General features: G+C 35.8%; 1 protein-coding gene across 1 annotated transcript in view; it reads left to right on the top strand.

Annotated features, from left to right (window-relative positions):
* The window catches only part of NXPH2 (neurexophilin 2), a 133,749-nt gene extending 114,395 nt beyond the window's left edge, over positions 1-19,354 (top strand). Inside the window, exon 2 of the mRNA XM_049773765.1 lies at positions 17,824-19,354. Within this exon, the coding sequence (XP_049629722.1) occupies positions 17,824-18,570 (747 nt within the window). The 3' untranslated portion in view covers positions 18,571-19,354. The remainder of the gene's footprint in view (positions 1-17,823) is intronic.
* The last annotated feature ends 3,921 nt before the right edge of the window (positions 19,355-23,275 follow it).

Below are 23,275 nucleotides of genomic sequence, written 5' to 3'. Positions count from 1 at the left end.
CCGAAAACCAGGAAAAAAGAAGTAAGAAAGTAAAAGAATAGAGAGGATATGAAAATAGAAATGATAAAACACTAAACTGAAATAACAGTACTGAAAAAACAGTACCTGAAATAAAAACTTCACTGGAAAGCCTCTCCAGCAGAGTAACAGCAGCTGGGGACAGAATCAGTGAGCTGGAAGATGAGATGCATAATAAATCCATAAAATCAAAGAGGTTAGAAATGAGCCTTTAAACAAATAATCAGACAATGAAAAAAATCCTCAAATTATGTGAACAGATGAAAGTAGAAGTCTGCAGTAAACTCAATAGAAAGAACAAAAGAATTGTTGAAGTTCCAGAGACCCAGGAAGAAAATTCTCAGAAAGAATGAATAGTCAGGGACATATTTGCAGAGAAACTCCCAGAGCTAAAGAGTGCATGCAACCAAATTCTGCTTGCCCAAAAAATACCAGATAAATGAGATCCAAAGAAAAGTACCACAAGGCACATCCTACTCACAGTGATGAATCCCACAGACAGGGTTAGAATACTGAAAGTAGCAAGATCAAAAAGGGTATTTTTATATTCAAAGGTGCATCTTTAAGATTTACAGCAGGGATCACAGGAAACCCTCAAAGTCCAAAGGCAGTAGCGGTATATAGTGAAAAACTCAATAAAATGAATACTTCTCCTAGAATATTTCACCCAGCCATACCTACAATACTTCACCCAGCTAGACTCACATTCAGGTTTGAAGGAAGCCTACATAGCTTTCCAGATAACCAACAGCTAGAAAGTTTACAGACTCAAAAACAGCCTTAAAAGACAAAATGAAAGGTCTGTTTTAAGTCAAGACAGACCAACAGACACACCGAACTCCTACAAAAAGATGACACTGAATTCCATGACATTTACTTATGTCGACTTGAATGAAACAAATGCACCAGATAAGAGACACAGAGTGGCCAAAAGAATCATAAAACTGAATCCAACATTCTGCTGCCTACAAAAATATCATATCTGAATAGTCAGAACAAACATAGATTCAAAATCAAAGATTGGAAGACAAACATCCAAGCAAACAGCTCCCTTAAAAACTAGAGTGGCTGGGGCTTGAGCAATAGCATAGCAATAGGGTGTTTGCCTTGCACGTGGCCGATCTAGGACGGACCTTGGTTTGATCCCTTGGCTTCCCATATGGTCCCCAGAGTCAGGAGCGATTTCTGAGCTCATAGCCAGTAGTAACCCCTGAGCTTCACAGGATGTAGCCCAAAAAGCAAAACAAACAAACAAACAAAAAATCAGGACTGTCCATATTAATATCAGATGACACAAATGTTAGACTTTAAAAAGGTATAAGGTACAAAGTTGGACATTTTGTAATAATCAAGGAACAACAGGAAGAAGTCATGCTTCTAAACATGTATGCATTCAATGAGGAACCAGCAAAATATTCAAAACAATTGTTGACAAATCTGAAAAAAGATACCAATAGCAACACAATAGTGGGAGACCTCAATACCACCCTGTCACCCCTTGATAGGTCAACCATGCTGAAACCTAGCAAGAATAAACTAGCTCTGAAAGGAGAAATTGAAAAAGTGTCCTGGTAGATACTGTATCTAGAAAATTCTAAGGACTCCACAAGAGAGCTTCTAGAAACAATAGAATTGTATGACAAAATCCACATACTCCAGAAACTGTATACATATTTTTCTCCAATGCACATGGGTCATTCTCCAGTATAGACCACATGCTGGCCCACAAAACATACCTCCATAAAATTCAAGAGGATAGAAATCGTACAAACTAACTTCTCAAGTCATAAAGCACTGAAATTAGAAGTGATCTAAAAAGAGACAGAGAGGAATAACTTTAAAACCTAGAAATTAAAAAGCTCTTTTCTGAACAAGTGGGTTAGAGATGAAATCAAAGAGGAAATAAAAAAAATTCCTGGAAGTGAAGACACAAATTATTAGAATTTGTAGGATACAACAAAAGTGGTTTAAAAGAAAATTTATAGCTTTACCTGCAAAAGTCAGGAAGGAATAAGGGGCCTATAATCTTCCATGGTTGAACTAGGATGTTCTAGCTTATCTAAACAGACCCATTACTATTGAGGAAATTAAAATGGTAGTCAAAATTCTTCCCCAAAACTAAAGCCCATGAAGCTTACAACAAAGAGTGATGAATGCAGTTAGGAAATGACTATACTAACAACTATCATGACAATAGGAGTGAGTGAGTGAGTGAGTGAGTGAGTGAGTGAGTGAGTGAGTGAGTGAGTGAGTGAGTGAGTGAGTGAGTGAGTGAGTGAGTGAGTGAAGACAGGGAGGGTTTGAGGGAGGAGAGAGCTGGGTAGCATTGGTGGTATAAAGGTTGCCTGGAGAAGGAAAGTGTACTTTATATGACTAAAATCTAACTACAAACATATTTGTAACCGTGACACTTAAAAAAGATATTGGTCATCTGCTTAAAAAAAAAAAAGAAAAAAGAGGACACAAGAAAATGGAGACATATACCCTTCTCCTACTCATGGATTGGGAGGATTAATATCATCACAATGGCAATACTTCTCAAAACATTATACAGATATACAGATATTCCTATAAGAATACCCATGATAGGAGCTGGAGCAATCACTCAGCAGTAAGGTGTTTGCCTTGCACAGGGCTCACCCAGTACCACCCTTATTTGATCCCCAGCATCTCATATGGTCCCTTAAGTAAACCAGGAGATATTTCTGAGCTTATAGGCAACAGTAACCTCTGAAGGCAGTTTGGTGGGACCCCAAAACACCAAAAAATAAATAAATAAAAAAGAATATCCATGACATTTTTTCAGAGAAGTGGATCAAACATTCCTGAAAACCATTTGGAACAATAAAAGCCCAAGAATAGTTAAAGCAACACTTAGGGAAAAAAAGATGGGAAGCATCACTTTCCCCAACTTTAAATTGTACTAAAAAGCAATAATCATTAAAACAGCATGGTACTGGAATAAAAACTGACTTTCACGTCAGTGGAATAGACTTGAGAATTTAGATATAGACCCATAGCTGTATGGTTAATTAATCTTTGATAAAGGGGCAAGAAATACAACATGAAGGAAGGAAAGCTTCTTCCTCGAGTGGTTTTGATAAAACTCTTCATCTATATGCAAAAAAGATAACACAGGCATCTTCTTAACAGCATGTACAAAGGACAAATGAAAATGAATTAGAACCTTGACATCATACCTAAAAATGTTAGGGTCTGGAGCCGAAGGATGAGACCCATTGAAACAAAGCACAGCAATTGAAAGCAAAGAAAAGGAAGGCTTTATTTCTGTCTACCAGCAAAGCCCAAGCTGACCAGTCAGAATCATCTCCAGCAAAAGATAACAACCTCCCACACCCTTGGGCTACAAGAAATTTTATATAGGGCTTTGCAAGAGTTGGTTCATCTTGTTGATCTTTAAGCTGGTGTCTGGAGTGGGGCCTTTGCATAGTTTCTACTATCTTAGCCCTACCAAAATATCTGCTGTTGGCCAGGTGCCCCAGGCTATGTTTATGGTTTATAGTTCCTACTATTTTAGCCCTACCAAGATATCTGCTGTTGGCCAGGTGCCCCAGGCTATGTTTATGGTTTCTAGAGGATTTGAGAGCTATGAAAAAGCTGTGAGAAAGCTGTGAAAGTTTGAAAATCATTAGAAGAACAAATTGGAACCCTTAACACTGATTGATAAAATGGAATCCCTTTTGCTCTAGGCTCCACATATCCTTTTCTTTTGGTATTGAGTCAATCTTTGACTCTCCTTAAGGTCTCCTTTCTCTGTCCCTACCTATTGGCACATACTGGACCATAGTACAAGCATCTTTTTTGTTTTTGTTTTTGGGCCACACCTGGCGATGCTTTGACTATGCGATCAGAAATCACTCCTGGCTTGGGTCACCATATGGGATGCCTCCGGAACCGCAGTACGTCTTGAGTCAGCTCTGTGCAAGGCGAACACCTTACCACTGCATCATCCCTCTGGCCCCTAGCACAGCAGCTATGAGGGCCTGGATAAACCAGATGAAGAGACTAATTATGCAAAGACCTACTTAGATCATCCAGGGGGACTGAATGAACCACTCTTCAGAATATTTCCTTTGCCTTTCCCACTCTTGCAAACTGGTCTTTACTTTCTTCAAAATCTCCCAGATGACCCCAAATCTGTTTGCGTAGAAACAACACTGCTCCCTTAAGGCCATACACAACTCTCCCCACACACACACTTCTTGAGGAAAAGTAGATCTAAACCCTCACCTGTTTTGGAGATCAATCTCTGCTAGCAACGCATTCTGTTTCTGTATCAAGCCTTTAGCAAGCCCAATAGCCTCATAACCTCAAGGGGGGTTCTGGACTATGTCTATTAAAATCTAGGTAGCGGTACTAATGACTTGACCAATATTTTTTGATCCTGGATGAGACCCCAATTGTTAGGGTCCAGAGTCAAAAGACAAGACCAAACAATTGAAACAAAGCAAAGTAAAGCTTTATTTCCATCTACCAGCATGCCTCAAGCTGACCAGTCAAGGCTACCTCCCACTGAAGGTGACACCCCCTGTGGGCTACAAACAAGTTTATATAGGATTTTGCAAGAGCTGTTTCATCTTGCTGACTGTTAAACTAATAGGCTGGCATCTTGGGGGAGGGGGGGCTGCAGGGGACTTTACACAGCTCCTGTTATCTTAGCTCTACCAAGATATCTGCTATGCCTACGTATCCCAGGGCAGTGTTTATAATTTCTAATGGCCTTGAGAACTATGAGAAAGCTGTTAGAGTTTGCAAATAAAGACAGCCTAAAAGCCCAAAATGGAACATTTAACACTGGGTGACAAGTGTTAGCCTCCTGCTCTAGGCTCCACAAAACCGTAAGGTACATAGATGAAACCATAGGCAGAATGCTCTATTATGGAAGCTAAAATATTCTTTAAGAATAACATTGCTGACCAAGCAAATGGAAGAAAATGTAAATAAATGGAACTACATTAAACTCAAAAGCGTCTGTACCTCTAAGAAAATAGTAACTAAAATACAAAGACTACCAAAAGAATGGGAGAAACTATTTACTCAGTACTCGTTAGTTAAGGTATTAATATCTAAGATACACAAGGCACTGACATAACTTAACAGCAACAAGAACAAAAAAAAAAATCTAGCCCATCCAAAAATGAGGAGAAGAAAATGAACATTTTTTTTCAAAGAATACAGTTGGCCAAATGGCACATGAAATATTGCTGCACCTCACTAATTATTATAGAAATGCAAATTCAAAACAACAATGAGATATCTGACACCACAGACTAGAACACATCACAAAGAAAAATAACAACCAGTGCTGGCATGGATTCAGGGGAAAAGGGACTCTCATTCACTGCTCGTGGGAATATTGACTGATTCAGCCTTTCTGGTAAACAATATGGATATTCCTAAATAAACTAGAAATTTAATTTTTATATGATACAGCTATAACACTACTAGGGATACACCTTAAGAACACAAAATACACCATGCTTTTGAAAAGCCTTCTTCATTCTTATGTTCATCACAGCTCTATTTACTGTAATCAGAATCTAGAATCAATCCAAGTGCCCGAGAACAGGTAAGTGATTAAAGAAACTGTGGAACATCTACTGTAAAATAAAAGTTAAGAATAAAAATATCCATGAGTAGGGTGAGGCTGCCCCAGGCACAATGTTTTTAATCGCTTAGGCAAACAGGTCTGATGAAGTAAGGTAGTAGCAAAAAAATAATACACAGCAGTCAAAAAAGATATCCATTGGAATCAGCTCTCGCTGCCATGTGCTGCGTATACCATGTGTTTTTCTCTCCTGTGCTCCCTCTCTTGAGCCCAAGCCAGACTCCTTTCTTTATTCAAACCAATAGAAACCCCCAATCCCAGGAGGGTTTTTACATCTCAAAGGGAGAGGTTAGGAAAAAGGAACTTGGGGAGGGGTTCACTTTACAATCAACATAATGTGTAAATGAGACTAGTACAGACAGTGACAAAAATGTCGAAGCTATTAGTGAGGTAGGATCCATGGTAGCAGAGTATTCACAAAGAAACATCCACCAGCCACTTTAGAAGAGTAACTTCGTTTATTGTATGTGAGAAATATATATTTATATTAGGGGTGTGTAGGGTTTGGATTCTGTGTCAGTCAATCAGGTAGGATGTTTGAGGGAATTAAAATAGGGTATATGCTTCTGTTATTAGGGAAGATAGGGTAAAGATATTAGGGAAATCATGGTGTATGCTCTAGTCAGGGGTCCTCAAACTTTTTTAAACAGGGGGCCAGTTACTGTCCCTCAGACCATTGTAGGGTCTGAGTATAGTAAAAACAAAACTTATGAACGCATTCTTATGCACACTGCATATATCTTATTTTGCAATGAAGAAACAAAACAGATACAAATACAAGATGTGGCCCGCGGGCCATAGTTTGAGGACCACTGCTAGGTGTTAAAACAGGGTGTGTGCTTAATGATTAGCTACAATAATTTAATACTACATAGCTGTTAAGAAAATGGTATTATCAAATTTGCTTATACATTTATGAATATGAAGAGTAAGTTTTTGAGTAAAATGAGGGAGAGGCATAGACATAATAGTCTCATTTATTTGGGGATAGAAGAAACAAAAGATTGTATGGTAATAATATACAGAGACAATAGAGATGAGAGCCAAGAGGACTAGCCATGTCAGGAAGCTTGTCATAAAGAATGAGGAGTGCAGTTAAGAGTAGAGAATTGTCTCCCCCTTTCCTCCGGATCTCCAGGTGGGTTTCTGGGAGGAGCTGATGGGGCACCCTGGGTTTTCCCCACTCCCAGGCCTGCTCCAGAGTTTGGCTTAGGGGGTGGCGTTTGATCTGGGGGGGTGGCAGATAACTGCTCAGCTATACTCAGGCTGTCACTGGCAATTTCATACCAGTCTACATTTTGAAACCGCTCGGTGGCTAGTGCCCCTGCGCGATCATATGCTCCTCCCAACCATCAGTACCCCAGATTTACCCTTCTTAACTTCAGTAACACACAGTTTTAATCTCTGACCAAAGACATACAGTAGATCTTACAAATCCCAGAACTATTTAGAAGGACACAAATCAAACACATATTGAACACATATATCTTTGGAATATTTTATGATTATTTTCTTTAACTGCTGTAACTCTCTATATATTCTTCTACCATGATGTTTCTATCCACTTTTCACCTTGTCTTTTCTTTGTAAGCTGTTCAGTAAGGATTGTTGGTGGAACTGTCCCTCAGTTTGATGCCTTTGATTGAACTATGTCATGGAAATTGCTGGTCTTGTTCCTATTGCCTCCAGTTGCACCAATAACGCTTCATGGCATTGATTCTTGTTTGCATAGACACATTAAAATGGGAAAACACTATACATACAGATTAGTTATTATCTAATAAATCTCATTACAATGTACCTTACACCCTGAACATTGATATAATGACCTGGCACAGGCCTCAGATGAATGTGCATTCTCCATTCACGCTGGAACCAGGCAAGCTATCTACGAAACATCCAAGGTCTTTTATAGCAACAGTTGGAAGCAGTCCTCTACCAGGAAAGACACTACCAAGGGTCTGACATCGACCTCCTAAAAAGAGACTTCCGTTTATACTGAGAAGACGTGACAACAACAATGACCTGCTCTACAGGACATGGTTCTCTCTAGTGCCCCTTAAGTGTGAGGTGAAACGAGAGGATGCTCTGCACCATCCTGACTGCAATATGGGATATGCAGACTCCAGGATCTTTAATACAGAAGCATGATACCAACAACAGAGACTATGTGAGGAATGGAGGTGTATTGCCACTACAGACGATGACTTGAATTGGACAAACTAGTTTGCCTGGAGCCTAGAGTCAGTCCTGTGCCAGGAAACTTCAGGGGTAGGGTCTCCATGTATTTAGACCATAATTTTTCTTTCCATGTCCCTTATGTTTTGGTGGGCCTATGCAAACAAATGCCACTTTAATATCGTTTTTTACTATGTTCCCTTGACTCCAATCCTTAAGAAAAACAACCCACTGAAACTTTTGAGGTTAACTTAAATTAGTAAGCATGTGCATGGAACTAGATAAATGTACTTTGCCCTCAATGTTTAAAGAGTTACATAAGTCTAATATCTTTAGATTATATGGTGTGCTGCTAAGAAATAATATGTACTACAACTGGGGATTTGAGGGACAAAGTAATTGTATTGTACATGGGTTCAGTTTTGTTTTTCTTAATGTTCTTTGGCTGAAAGATCAAGGCTGGGATATCATCGATGGTACTACTGAGAATCCTGTTTATGGGTGATTGGGCTTTCACTGTAACTTTACCTTGTCCTCTTTCTTTGCATCTTTGTTGTCATAATTAAAATAAAATAAAAAAACAACAACAACAAAAAAAAGGGTAGAGAATTGTCCACTATGACAGTAATAGTTAGAACTGATCAATGTGAACAAAAATTGGGTGCTGAAAGATATAAAGCCATATCCATTTAACCCTTTGTTAACAATAGTACAAATCACAGTACCAAAAGGGAAAAAAGGGAAGAGGTAAGATATCTTACTATGAAGATATGTTACTGTAAAGATATTATCTTATCTTCCCTAGCAGGGAGAAGGGTGGAAGGAAAACTAGGGACATTGGTGGTGGGTAATGTTGGTGGTATACAATATATGACCGAAACTTTATCATGAATAACTTTGTAACCACAGTGCTTAAATAAAAAAAAAAGAATAAATAAAATGATCCTAAAAAAGGAAAATGTTGAGCTTTTTAAATTTTTACCAATGAGTCATTACCATAATTATTATTATAATCATTTTGTAGTCTTGGAGCATTAAACAGATTTTCTAAAGAGAAGTAAGGGATTTCTTAATATCTGTTATATAATTAAGTTTCTGTAGTTAAATGCAATAACCCCAGAATGCAAGATTCTGTAGCATTGCAAACATACTTGTTATTGAATCATTGGTTCAATGTTTATAGATTTATGGTTAAAATAGCATTTAAAATTTGATATTAAATAGCAGGGTAAAAGGAAACATAATATTCCTTATTTTATAAAGAGGAAAGTAGGCTAGTATAAGGAACATGTTAGGAAGTTCTAACAGATAATGTGAGTAAATACCTAAAGTAAAGAAGTTTATGTATGTTAACAATTCTCAGCAAGTAGTAGTACTTTCTGCCAGCATTGATCAAACAAGTAACACAGTGCATTAAATTCTGGAAAGAGGTGAAAATTAAACCAGATGCTGAGTGCAAGAAGAACAATCTCATAGAACATAATTTAAAACAACTTGGTCAACAAGGGGCTTTTTTTCTGCACATCAGCTCATTGCCTTTTTGCTGTAAAGTGACCAGGTCATATCATATTAGCCTTGACATGTCAGTTAACAAAATATTCACATTTTAACTGGAGCCAGTAGTGAACGACATAGGTTGCCTATGCCCAATTGATATAAATGAAGTTAGTAATATCAAAAACTAAAAAATAGTTATAATATCATAAGTACCCAAATATTTTGAGCTGAAATTTTAAGTAATGATTCTTTTTCCTACTGAAAACAGAAGTCTCAACTCAGATGAATGAATTCCTAAAAAGAGATAGCACAGATTTAGGTTCTAAAAAATGTAAGAATATATTATATTATGTTGCTTTTAGACAAATTTATAAGTGGTGAGTAAAAAATGTTAAGTAAAAAAATATTTTAGGTACGAGTGTTCAGGACATGACACAGCTTACTTAGAGAACTTGAATAATCTTGCATAAGGCCACTGAATTAATCACTAGTAGCACTGAGATTACTCACAGTCATCTCAATGGTTTAGGATTCCTAAAAAGAAAAAGGAAAAAGAGAGTCCTTTGTGAATAAATCTAGTGTCCAATATAAGGTACCTCTCAAAAGAAGAAAAAAATCATACATTTGAGTCCTTGTATTTATAATCTAAATATGACTATGGAGATAAGTTATAGATTAAAATAGTTCTTACTCTGTTAGAACATCTAGATTTATATTAATGTATAAAAAAGAGCTTGATTATTATACTGTATCATATAGATAATTGCAATATAGCCAGGCTATCTCTTATGTTTTCCAAACTGGATAAAAAGCAATACTTTTTTACTTGTAGTAATAATCTGAGACTAGATGTACCAGCTATTTTGCCAAGTATTAAAATGTTGGGGAAATGTTACATAAACATAGTCTCAAGAATGCAGACAGTACATGAATAGAGTTTTTTCCTTGCACACAGATGAACATAATTGGGCCCCATCATTCCATGGATCCCCTGAGTAATTCATGGTGCAATTCCTAAGTTCAGAGTCAGGAGTAAACCCTGAATACCACCAAGTGTGGTCCCCTCTCCCCCAAAAAACTAATAACAGTCTCACTTCTTACTCACTCTATTATTCTGTCAATTTTTCGGAAAATCATTACAAGAGTGGTTTGTACCATTAGAGATAAAAGACTATATACTTCTTTAGAAACCTCTATTTTTGAGATTTTATAAATCATCCATAAACATTGATACTAAGCAAGTTTTATACATGATTCTCTCATAATATATACTGACTAATTTTTTAGAATAAAACAATAAAACTTTATTCTTCAAAATTACAAACATGGGACCTAAGTGATAGCACAGTAATAGGGCATATGCCAAGCATGCCACCAGCCTGGGACAAACCTCGGTTCAGTTTATGGTATCCAAGAATGGTGCCCTCAGCCTGTTGGGTGATTTATGAGCACAGAGCAAGAAATAAATCCTGAGCTCCTCTGAGTGTAACCCCAAAACAAAAAATTTACAAATATACTTGCAGTTCAGCCTCAGTCATAAAAGAACAGCCCCCTTCACCTGTGCAATAGTCCCACCACCAATGCCTCTCATCTCCCTCCTCCCCCAACCCCTGCCTATATTCAAAACAGGTATTGTACTTATCTCACTCATTGCCATTGTTATGGTAATTTTAATGTAGTTATCTCTCTAACTGCAGTCAGTACCCTTGTGCTAAGCTTCATATCACGAGCCTGCCCTTCCAGCCCTCATCTCCATTGTCTCTGAGTATTATTACAATAATGTATTTTATTTTTTTTAAGCTTATAAATGAGTGAGACTATTTTGTGTCTATCTCTCTACCTCTGACTTATTTTACTCAGCATAATAGTTTTCACATCCATCCATGTATAGGAACATGCCATGACTTCATCTGATCTGACAGTTGCATAGTAGTCCATGGTGTAGATGTACCACAGTTTCTTTAGCCACTCATCCATTGTAGGAAATCTGAATTATTTCTAGATTTTGGCTATTGTAAATAGCAGTGCAATGAATATTGACTAATTTTATTAAACATGGGAAATCAAACACCATCAAAAAAAATAAAAAGTAAAACCCATAAAACATACCTTCATAAAATCAAGAGGAGAGAAATCCGAAACACAACCTTCTCAGATCACAGTGCACTGAAATTAGAAGTGAACTACAAAGGGACAAAGAAGAAAAACTTCAACACTGGAAATTAAACAGCTCACTACTGAACAACCAGTATATAAGGAGTGAAATCAATTAGGAAATCAAAACATTCCTGGAAATAAATGGCAATGAAGACATAAATTTCCAAAATTTATGAGACACAGCAAAAGCAGTACTCAGAGGAAAATTTATTGCCTTATAAGCATACATTGGAAAGGAAGAAGGAGCCTCTATAAAAAGCTTAATGACAGCTTATAAAATTAGAAAATGGTCAAGAAAAGGAACCAAAAACAGGTAGGCAGAAGGAAATAACAAAGCTTAGAGCAGAAATCAATGAAGTAGAAGTCAATAAAACAATTAGTAAAATCAACAAAAGCAAAAGTTGGTTCTTTGAAAAAATAAACAAGATTGATAAATCACTAGCAAAACTCACAAAGAAAAGGATAGAGAGAAACTTGATAAACTGGATTAGAAATGAAAAGGGGGGGGGCGGAGAAATAGCACAGCGGTGTTTGCCTTGCAAGAAGCTGATCCAGGATCAAAGGTGGTTGGTTCAAATCCCGCTGTCCCATATGGTCCCCTGGTCCCCTGTGCCTGCCAGGAGCTATTTCTGAGCAGACAGCCAGGAGTAATCCCTGAGCACTGTGGGTGTGGCCCAAAAACAAAAAAAAAAAAAAAAAAAAAAAAAAAAAGAAAAGAAAAGAAAAAGAAATGAAAAGGGGGAGATCACTATAGATACTGCAGAGATTCAAAGGGTAATCAGAGACTACTTTGAGAAAATATACCACAAAACATGAGAACCTAAAAGAAATGGATAAATTCTTGGAGTTTTATAATCTTCCACAGTTAAGCCAGGATGATCTAATATATCTAAACAGTCCCACCACTACTGAGAAGATTAAAATGGCATCAAAAGTCTACTCAAAAACAAAAGCACAGGCCCTGATGGATTTGCTAATGAGTTCTTTTAAACCTTTCAAGAGGATGTACAACCAATCCTTTTCAGGCTCTTTCATAAAATAAGAAGATTAAGAACAGGGCCGGAGAGATAGCATGGAGGTAGGGCATTTGCCTTTCATGCAGAAGATCATTGGTTCAAATCCTGGCATCCCATATGGTCACCCATGCCTGCAAGGAGCTGTTTCTGAATAGACCCCAGAGTAATGTTGCTGAGTGTGAACCGAAACCAAACAACAACAAAAAAAGAAGATTAAGAACACTCCCAAATTTTTTATGAAGCTAATATTTTGATACCAAAACCAGATAGAGATGCTGCAAAAACAAACAAACAAACAAAAAAAACAACTACAGACTCATATCCCTGATAAACACAAATGTAAATATCCCCCAACAAAATTCTAGCAAATAGGATCCAACGCCTCATCAAGAAGTTCATACTCCATGACAAATTAGGTTTTATTCTAGGAATGCCTGGATGGCTTAACATACATAAATAAATCAACATAATACACCATATCAACAAAAAATAAAATAAAAACCATATTATCATATCAATAGATGCAGAGAAAGCATTTGATAAGGTCCAACACCTCAACACCTATTCTTGATAAAAACTCACCAAGATGGAAATGGAAGGCACTTTTCTCAATATAGTCGAATCTACCTACCATAAGTCAATGCTAAATATTATTCTTAAGGGAGATAAACTAAAATTGTTTCCTCTAAAATCTAGTACAAGACAAGGCTGTCCTCTTTAACCACTCTTATTCAACATAGTACTAAAAGTTCTTGCCATAGCGATTAGGTAAGGGCATTCAAAAAGAAAAGGAAGAAATCAAGCTCTCATTGTTTGCATATGACATGCTACTCTATTTAGAAAACCCTAAAGACTCTACCAAAATGCTTCTAGAAACAATAGGTTCATTTGGCAAAGTGACAGGCTATAAAATCTACATGCAAAAGTAAATGGCCTTCTTATATACCAATAATAATAGAGAATAAATGAACATTAAAAAGATGATCCCATTCACATTAGTGTCACACAAACTCAAATATCCTGTAGTCAACTTGACTAAAGAGGTTACAGACCTATACAAAGAAAACAAAAAAAACCTTGCTTCAAGAAATAAAAGAAAATAAAATGAAAATGGAGGCACATGTCCTGCTCATGGAATGGTAGGGTTAATATCATTAAAATAGCAATACTCCCCAAAGCATTGTACAGATTTAATGCAATCCCTCTAAAGATACCCATGACATTCTTCAAAGAAGTGGACCAAACACTATTGAAATTCATTTGTAACAATAATCACCAGTGGATAGCTAGAGCAACTTTTGAAAAATGGAATATGGAAGCATCACTTTCCCCAACTTTAAATTGTATTACAAAGCTATAGCCATTAAAACAGCATGGTACTGAAATAAAGACAGACCCTCAGGTCAGTAGAAGGGACTTGAGTATTCAGAGAATGTGCAGCAGATATACTATGAAGTTATTTATGTTAAAGGGGCAATAAATCCAATATAGAAAGCTTCTTCAATAAGTGGTGTTGGCACAACTAGTCAGCCACTTGCAAATAAGCTAACTCAGACCTCCATCTAACACCATGCACAATGGTCAAATCCCAAAGTCATAGAACAATATGTAGGTAAGATACTCCATGGCATTGAGACTAAAGGCATCTTCAAGGAGGAAACAGCACTCTCCTAACAAGTGGAAGCAGAGATAAACAAATGGGAGTATATTAAGCTGAGAAGCTTCTGCACTTCAAAGGAAATAGTGACTCACATATAAAAGTCACCCACACAGAGTGGAAGAAACTATTCACTCAATACATGTCAGATAAGAGGCTAAAATAAAAATATAGAAGGTACTGAGAGAACTTAACAACAAAAATATAACTCCATGAAAACATGGGGAGAAGAAATGAACAGATAATTCATCAAAAAAGAAATACAAATGGCCAAAAGGCACATGAAAAAATGCTCCAAGTTACTAATCTTCAGGGAAATGCAAATCAAAATAACAATGAGGAACCTTCTCACACTGCAGAGACTGACATACATCACAATGAACAAGAACAATCAGTGCTGGCCGGTATGTAGAGAGAAAGGAACTCTTTCTTATTCACTGCTGGTGGGTATGCTGTCTAGTCCAGTCTTAATGGGAAACGCTATGGAGATTACTCAAAAGACTGGAAATGAGCTCCCATATGATACAGCTATATCACGTCTAGAGATATACCCTAGGAACACAAAAACCCAATACAAAAATACCTTCCTGATACCTATATTCATTGCAGCCAGACCCTGGAAACAACCAAGACGCCCGTTAACAGATAAATGACTAAAGAAGCTGGTATGTATACACAATGGAATATTTTGCAGCCATCAGGAGAAACTAAGTCATGAAATTTTCCTATACATGGAAGGATATGGAAACTGTTATGCTGAGTGAAATAAGCCAGAGAGACACACACAAACACACCAAATAGTTTCCCTCATCTATGGGTTTTAAGAAAAATAAAAGATGATATTGTAATAATGCCCAAAACTATAGAGATGAGGGCTGAAAAGATTGGCTCTCAATGTTAAGCTCACCACATAGAATGGTGAGTTTAATTAGAGAAATGACTATACTATCATGACAATGTTAATGAGTGAGAGATTTAGAATTCCTATCTGGAATACAGGCATGTGGTTGAGAAGGATGGGGATGGGGGTATTGGTGGTGGGAAAATTGCACTGGTGAAGATGTTCTTTTTATGACTGAAATCCAACTACAATCATGTATGTAATCATGGTGCTTAAATAAAGAAAAATGTTTAAAAAAGTAAAATAAAATAAAACTAATGTGCTATGTTTGAATGGGTATGATTTGAATAGAATCTGTTCTATTGGCATAACTTTTAGCAATTTTTTCAGTATATAATTGTTTTTAGTAACTTATATTAAAGCATTTGGCAATCTGTTGACTCAAAATATTAATTTAATATATTTTCTTTCTCTAACAGGCAACTACATTAGAAATTATACATTTTCAAATAAAACACTTTTATCTTTTAATATCTATACTTGAAATAATGTAATTTATTTAATCACTTTAACATTACATTTTAATATTACAAATTGTAAAATTATAAAATATATAACATTATCTAAAGATGGGTATTATTGTAAACAAACCAAATTTTAAATACATATTTTTATTAAATTTCTTTATTTTAGAGCAGGGGTCTCAAACTTGTGGCCCGCAGGCCATTTGTGGCCCTCCGTACAACATTTTGTGGCCCACGGCTGGCCTTCACATATTGCAGTATTTGCGATTATTTGCTTACCGAATAATCGCAATAAAAATCGCATTAGTAAGAAAAAAATAGCATTAAACATTCACATACCCTGAGCAGTTCTGTTTGGGGTATGCAAATGTTTAATGAGATTTTTTGCGAATTTTTTTCTTACTAATGTGATTTTTTTATTGCGAATATTCAGTAAGCGAAATCCCTTATGCGGCCCTGCCTCACTCCGATTTGCCTCCTGCGGCCTCCAGGTAAATTGAGTTTGAGACCTCTGTTTTAGAGACTGTGATTTAGAGTAGTTCATTAACAGGTATTTCAGGCATTCAATATTCCAACATTAATATCATCACCAACCTAACATTCCCTTCACCCATGTCATCATTTTCTCAACCTTCCCACAGCTTGACACTGGTAGATCAAATAATGTGCTTAATATTGCTTTCTACAACTTATTTTTATTTTTATTATTATTTTTTATGGTTTTTGGGCCACACCTGGCAGTGCTCAGGGGTTACTCCTGGCTGTCTGCTCAGAAATAGCCCCTGGAAGGTACGGGGGACCATATGGAACACTGGGATTCGAACCACCCACCTTAGGTCCTGGATCGGCTGCTTGCAAGGCAAATACTGCTGTGCTATCTCTCTGGGTCCTGTACAACTTATTTTTAATGAATTTATAGAAAAGAATTTCATTAAAAGAAAGTTTGTGAAAGCTGCCATATCTCACAATGAGGTCTTAGGTCATTGTCTGAAGCTCTACTAAGATGTATATTGAAATTTGATCATTTGGTTGATTTTGTGTGTTGAAGTTATGTGGCTCCTATGATAATTTCACATCTAAATAATGTATTCTTAAAGGGAACTCAGTATTGAAATCATGGGGATAGGGCTGGAGCGATAGCACAGTGGTAGTGCGATTAGCTTGCATTTGCATGGGGCCGACCAGAGTGTGATCCAAAACAAAAACAAAAACAAAAACTACAATAATAATAATAAAGTAAAATAAATTTAGGGGGGTTGTTGCGTGGCCATGTAAGCAGTAAAGTGTTCCATGAATTTGAGGATCTGTGAAGCTGGGCTGATTAGATTATAAATGGTGGTTCCTAGGGGCCCCCCAAAGGGCCCCAATGTAATCTGCAGCAAGGCTAGTATGTCCATGTATTGTTCCTGCTAGTTAGGTCTCTCCTTCAAGAGTTAGATCCATCTATGGTGTTGCCACTTGCACAGACTTGGAGGAAGGCACTGGATGTGGGTGTCTCTGTTCAAATTATGCATTTGCAACTAGAACTCTGGCAGAACTTTCCAATACTATTTATGTCACCTTATTGTTGCAGAGTTTAAGGAAAGAATTATATCAAGATAACAAGTTATATCAAAGATAACAAATATCTACAAAATTATGATGATATAGATATTTGAATATAATAACCGAACATTTTCAAATGTATTCACTATGCTTATCATAGTCAAATGTTTCTATTTCCCTGGTAGAAACCTTAAGCAGTACAAAGTTGACTTTATTTTCAAGAAAACTCTCACAATGTTTGTTTGTTTGTTTTAATTAAATGAGAGAATAAGATACACTGCATTTCCCAAATTGGAAAGATAAAATTATATTTAAAAAATGAGACTTAACAGAAACAGACTAAAACCAACCAATTAAAAACAAAATTCTCTATTATTAATTCCATCATTTAAATTTTTAAACTCAAAGATTTTTTTGTTTTTTGGTGGGGGGCTTATTGGGGGCGGTCACACCCGGCAGCACTCAGGGGTTACTCCTGACTCTATGCTCAGAAATCACCCCTGGCAGGTACAGGGGACCATATGGGATGCCAGGATTCTAACCAATGACCTTGTGCATGAAAGGCAAACGCCTTGCCTCCATGCTATCTCTCCAGCCCCTTAAACTCAAAGTTTTACATTGTTTGATTAAGCCAAGATGTATAAAATATTCTTTAGCAAGAGTCAAAATAATATTGCAATAATAATTTCCTTTGTTCTTTGTACTTAAGATGTTTACATTCAAAAGTTAACCTAAAGTTTCTCTTTCTTCTTTTCAAACAGCTATTTTATAGCGACAATAAACAAGTGGTGCATGCTACAGAGGGGCTGGATTGGGAAGACAAAGATGCTCCCGGGACATTGGTTGGAAATGTTGTGCACTCAAGGATCATCAATCCTCTGCGCCTGTTTGTGAAGCAGTCTCCAATCCCAAAACCTGGACACCTGGAGTACGCAGACAGCATGGAAAACTTTTGGGATTGGCTATCCAACATCACAGAGGTTCAGGAACCTTTGGCAAGAACTAAACGGAGGCCAATAGTCAAAACCGGAAAATTTAAGAAAATGTTCGGTTGGGGTGACTTCCATTCCAATATTAAAACTGTCAAACTCAACCTGCTCATCACAGGGAAAATTGTTGACCATGGAAATGGCACCTTCAGTGTCTATTTCCGACATAATTCCACAGGCCTGGGCAACGTTTCAGTGAGTTTGGTCCCCCCCTCCAAAGTGGTGGAATTTGAAGTTTCCCCACAGTCCACCTTGGAAACCAAGGAATCCAAATCTTTCAATTGTCGCATTGAGTATGAAAAAACAGATCGAGCAAAGAAGACTGCCTTGTGCAATTTTGACCCATCTAAGATCTGCTATCAGGAGCAAACTCAGAGCCACGTATCTTGGTTGTGCTCCAAGCCCTTCAAAGTAATTTGCATTTACATTGCCTTTTACAGTGTTGATTACAAACTTGTGCAAAAAGTCTGTCCTGACTACAATTACCATAGCGAGACCCCATATTTATCTTCTGGCTGAATCTTTCCACAGCAATGGAAATGAGAGACATGTGTATAATTAATTAGAATGACCAAGAACAAAGCACAGCTCTTCATGGTAAAAGATCCTGTTTGTTACTTCCTGGCTAAGTGAACTTAGTGGCCAGCAAGGTTTCCAAATTAAAAATAAAAGGGGTGAGGGGACAATGAAATAATCTTTAAATCTAAAATGTATTTGTTTCCATCATAATATAGAGTCAGTCTGGTTATGAAGGCATTACAAGTAGGATAACTAACTTTGGGAAATAGTGTTGTTTCTCCAAAAGAGACATCAGTGGTAGCAACACAAGAAAACAGGAAAAGATTATGCATGTGATAAATTTTGCTCCTGAAATGGGCTTGCCTTTGAGATATGATTTGGAAGGTTACCTTAAAAATAGCAGTTTCAGTAAAGTAACTGAAAAGATTGTATTTGATAGATGAGTCACATTTCTGACATCAAATTCTTTTTTTATTGCTGCATTTCCCCCTACATCTGTGCTGTTATTGATATGAGAAATGAAGGGGTAAAATTTGTTTCAAAAGTCGTGTGTGAAGTTGCAGTGCCACTGTGGAACTAAATACATTATTATTTGAGCTAGAGTTGAATGGAAAGTAATTTAAATAGCCCAGTGCTTGCTTATCACCGTTGTTGTGATTCTAATCTAAATAATGATTTTGTATATTGGCAAAGCAGATCTGAAGACGTCAGTTCAACAAAAATAAAGATCACAATGACAAATTCAATGCTGTGAGTCAGTCAAGTCTATTTTATATCAGTTTTCACCTTTTAACTCCCTTTTTATTCATTTGATGATGTGATTTAATATGCATGTGTACAACTCTGAATATGAAACTGATTATTTTAGTCTCTAGAATAAGGGACTAAAAGGGAGAAATCTATGAATTCAAAAATTCTAGCCCCCTAGATTAAGTTATTCTTGCATCAAGTTAATTATTTAAATAAAGAATCAAATTTACATAAAACATTAAATGCCAATAATTATTAACAAGTGTGTATTATTAAGATACCTGAATCACCAGATGTTAATGACTCCTAAATTATCGTTACTTCATAATCAGTATCCTTTCCATATTCTCTGATGTGGGTAATACTCTTTTTGGTAGAACTTATTGATCTTGACATTCACATAGAAAGAGGGTCTGGCCTTCCAGCAGAAAGTTCTAGAAGCTGTAAGACTGTGGAATGGTTACTCTTTTTTTATAATGAATGTTAACTTTTTCCCTCTCTTCTTAGCTGTAAGACATCAAAGCAAAACATTAAATTGAGGACTAAAGGAAAACTCATGCGAACCAATAAAAAAAATCTCTTACCATGTTTAGGAAACCAATAGCTCTAGTCTCTTATTTTACATCTCCATTTCTTTTCTTTACTTTTGTGGTGATAGCAACAGTGTTTGAGTTTGTCTTTTGTAAAAATTGTTCTTGGCTTAGTATGTGGTAGAATATGCTTGAAATTTTTGCTGAGTTCATCAGGTGCTTTTGTAATTTTGTGGTTGGTGTGAAATATTTTGAGACATCTTTTTACTTTCATCTAGAAAAAAAGATTAAAATGCTGTTTGTTGTAAATTATGTGGGAATCATACATGTATATATACTTAGAATTTTCTGTGTACAGGGAAAGTATGTGTACACATTTTTATGTAAATAAAATAATTTGGTAAATCTGTCACAAGGCTTCAGGATGATTCTTTTCTTTAGACTGTTCTACTTGTTTGTTGACTCACAATAGTTTGTGACGTTTTTGTGCATAATGCCAATTGAGCATTAAGACTTTCTTTATGTAAATATTAAACAAAGAAGCATGCCTATAAAATCATATAGTAAAATATAATTTATGTAAAGAACTTGGCATATATACCCTGGCATATAAAAAATTCTATCACTGTGAACTTTTCTCATTACTAGTAGTATTAGACAATGAAATGAAATTTATAGCTATCTCATATTTAAAACTTGAAAGATCCAAACATTATATCCATACAAAGACTAAAGAAATGTAAATCAACTTACATGATTCTTCTATTTTTAACAGAGTTTTGTGAAGCTAAAGGGAAAAGTTTCACTAGGCATATTTTTAATTGGAGTAGAACATATGCCACATATATTTTAAGTCATAATTTCATTTCGAAGCCCGCATAATTGTCAGTAATGGTACATGGCACAATATAAATCAGATGCCATTTAAACATACAAATGCACTCATTTCTACAAAACCATTTTTGCCTTTGAGTACTGTATTTGAAGAAAAGGACATTCATGAAAGCCAATTTTTCATCTAAATTTAAATGAATAGGCCTCTTTGGAAGCTGAAAATTAAACTAATAGGTATATAACCAAATAAGGAAAAGTAAGCAACTCAATACTCACAAAAAGAAGAGAAATATTTCAAAGAGCAAAATCTATATTATATTCTAGTCTAACCATCCTCATTTGACTGACAAGTAAAACATCTCCTTTAGAGAAAAAGGTCTGTCCAGTAACAAATGACAAGCCTAACTGAAACACAGATCTGACTCTTACCCTTATGTTACAAAAAAAAGGTAAGTGGAATGAGTATTCAAGACAAAAAAAAATTAATTTAATCAGTTAATTAAAAGACCTGATTCATAAACCAGAATTAAATATGATATGACTAAAAATGCTGTATTCTACTATCGCTACGTAAAAATATTTAGTAATTAAAAATATTTAATGCTGAATTTTTGTTTTGTTTTGTTTTGGTTTTGGGTCACACGCATTGACACTCGGGTTATTCCTGGCTGTGCAATCAGAAATTGTTGCTCACTTGGGGGACCATATGGGACTCCGGAGTATGGAACCAAGATCCTTCTTAGGATAGTGCGCATATGGCAAACGCCCTACTGCTTGCGCCAACATTCCGGACCCGTACTGTTGAAATATTTTCATGAAAACAAAATGTAAAATTAGAAATACAAAAAGACTGGAGCAATAATGCTAAAGGTGGGGCATGTTTCTTTCACATTGCCAAACTGGATTGAATTCCCAGAATCCTATATGCACCCCTCACCCTGCCATAAATTATTCCAAGTGTATACCAAGTAGTAAGCCCTCACAACTGCTGGTTGTGACCCCTAATCTTTCCACCCCCAAAAACACCCGAGAAATGCAGAAAAATAAAGCCAAGATATTTACTATTATAGCTAAATTAAGAATCCATGGTGTGAGTAGGGGTGTGCCCAAGAATGATCAGAAATAGAACATTATAGTTGATAGTATTTTCAAATAACTGAGAATATATTTGCATAGGTATAGATAAATTGCATAGAATACTTTAATTGTATAAAGGTATTACTTTATAAAAAGCTTTATTTTTTTAAGAAATTTTCTATAAAACAAATTGTGGTGACATGTATTTTTACTTTCAGAAAAAGAATTAGCTCAGAGTTAATCAAAACTTCTACTGAATGAAATATTATTTATAAGAGATAGATAAGAGGGAAATTGGCTTTCTTAAATATTTATTTGAACAAAAATTGTATAGGATAGTCAAGTATCATTTTACAATCACCAACATCTTCTATCCCTTATTGTGAAATCTGGAACTCTAATAATAAACTCCATTCACTTCTTATCTTCCCATTTTTTCATCCAACTCTGCCCCTCCTATAAAGAGTATTAATTTATTCTCAAAATGAATGAGCTAACTTTTTAATGTCCTCTTAACATGACATCTAGTAAAAATTAATCTGTTTTAACAGTATCCATGATATTTACTTTTTTTTTTAATTCAGCAGTGCAATACAGAGATTGCACCATATTCATTCCATCCCCATGACTTAACATGTAATACTTCAAGTAATAATACTACAGCTGAACATAACAATGAATATTAGCTCTCAAAACTATAGAAACTAAAATAAGGGAAAATCAGAATTTTTATAATATGTAATTCTTATCATATATAAAGAAAAGAAAACTTAACACTGATGTTCTTCTTGATCATTAGACCTGGTAAAACCATTCTTCCTCTTCTTACTCAATGTTCCATTTTCCATATTGGTGACAGAAACTGTGTAACAACTATTGAATGAGCCCTTTGAATGAAGGTTTCATGCCCTACCCACTAGTGCAGTAAGATATGGATACTGAATTGTATAACTATGTTTATGAAATGTTAGAGAGAGTGATGTGTAAACTTCCTACAGAGAAACTATGTAAGTTTGCTCATGTTTCTTTTAGCTTTAAAAACTTTTGATATCTCAGCTACCCTAAGTACCTATGACACTCACAATAAAGGAAGCATCAATTGCCCATATATTGCCACTTTCTACCACTTTCCAGTTACAGAAGAGAACTACCCAACTAAACAAAAAATAATCTTAGATGATGTATCATCTATTTTTAGCAACCAAATTATCAAGACCTATTTGTTGCTGTATGATCTAACTAACACAAACATTGTGTAAGATCTTTATGTGCTATGGTTTATTTTAAATCTGATATTGGTTCCTTCAGCCTATAATAGGTAAAAAAGTAATAACTTCATTGCATAAATTCAGTTTTCATTGTTATTTTTAGTTTCTTGTGTATTCTATTATACAGAAAGCATTTCTATAGATAGATACCATGTTAGATTCATATATTTTAGTGTTTTGCTATGTCCAGATAAATCTATTGCATTTTAAGTCACATATATTTTATATTAAGTTGTATTAAAGTAG

The sequence above is a fragment of the Suncus etruscus genome, chromosome 5, assembly GCF_024139225.1.
Source record: "Suncus etruscus isolate mSunEtr1 chromosome 5, mSunEtr1.pri.cur, whole genome shotgun sequence".
Lineage (NCBI taxonomy): Eukaryota > Metazoa > Chordata > Mammalia > Eulipotyphla > Soricidae > Suncus > Suncus etruscus.
The sequence above is the reverse complement of the archived record's forward strand: the minus strand, read 5'-3'. Positions and strand labels throughout refer to the sequence as shown.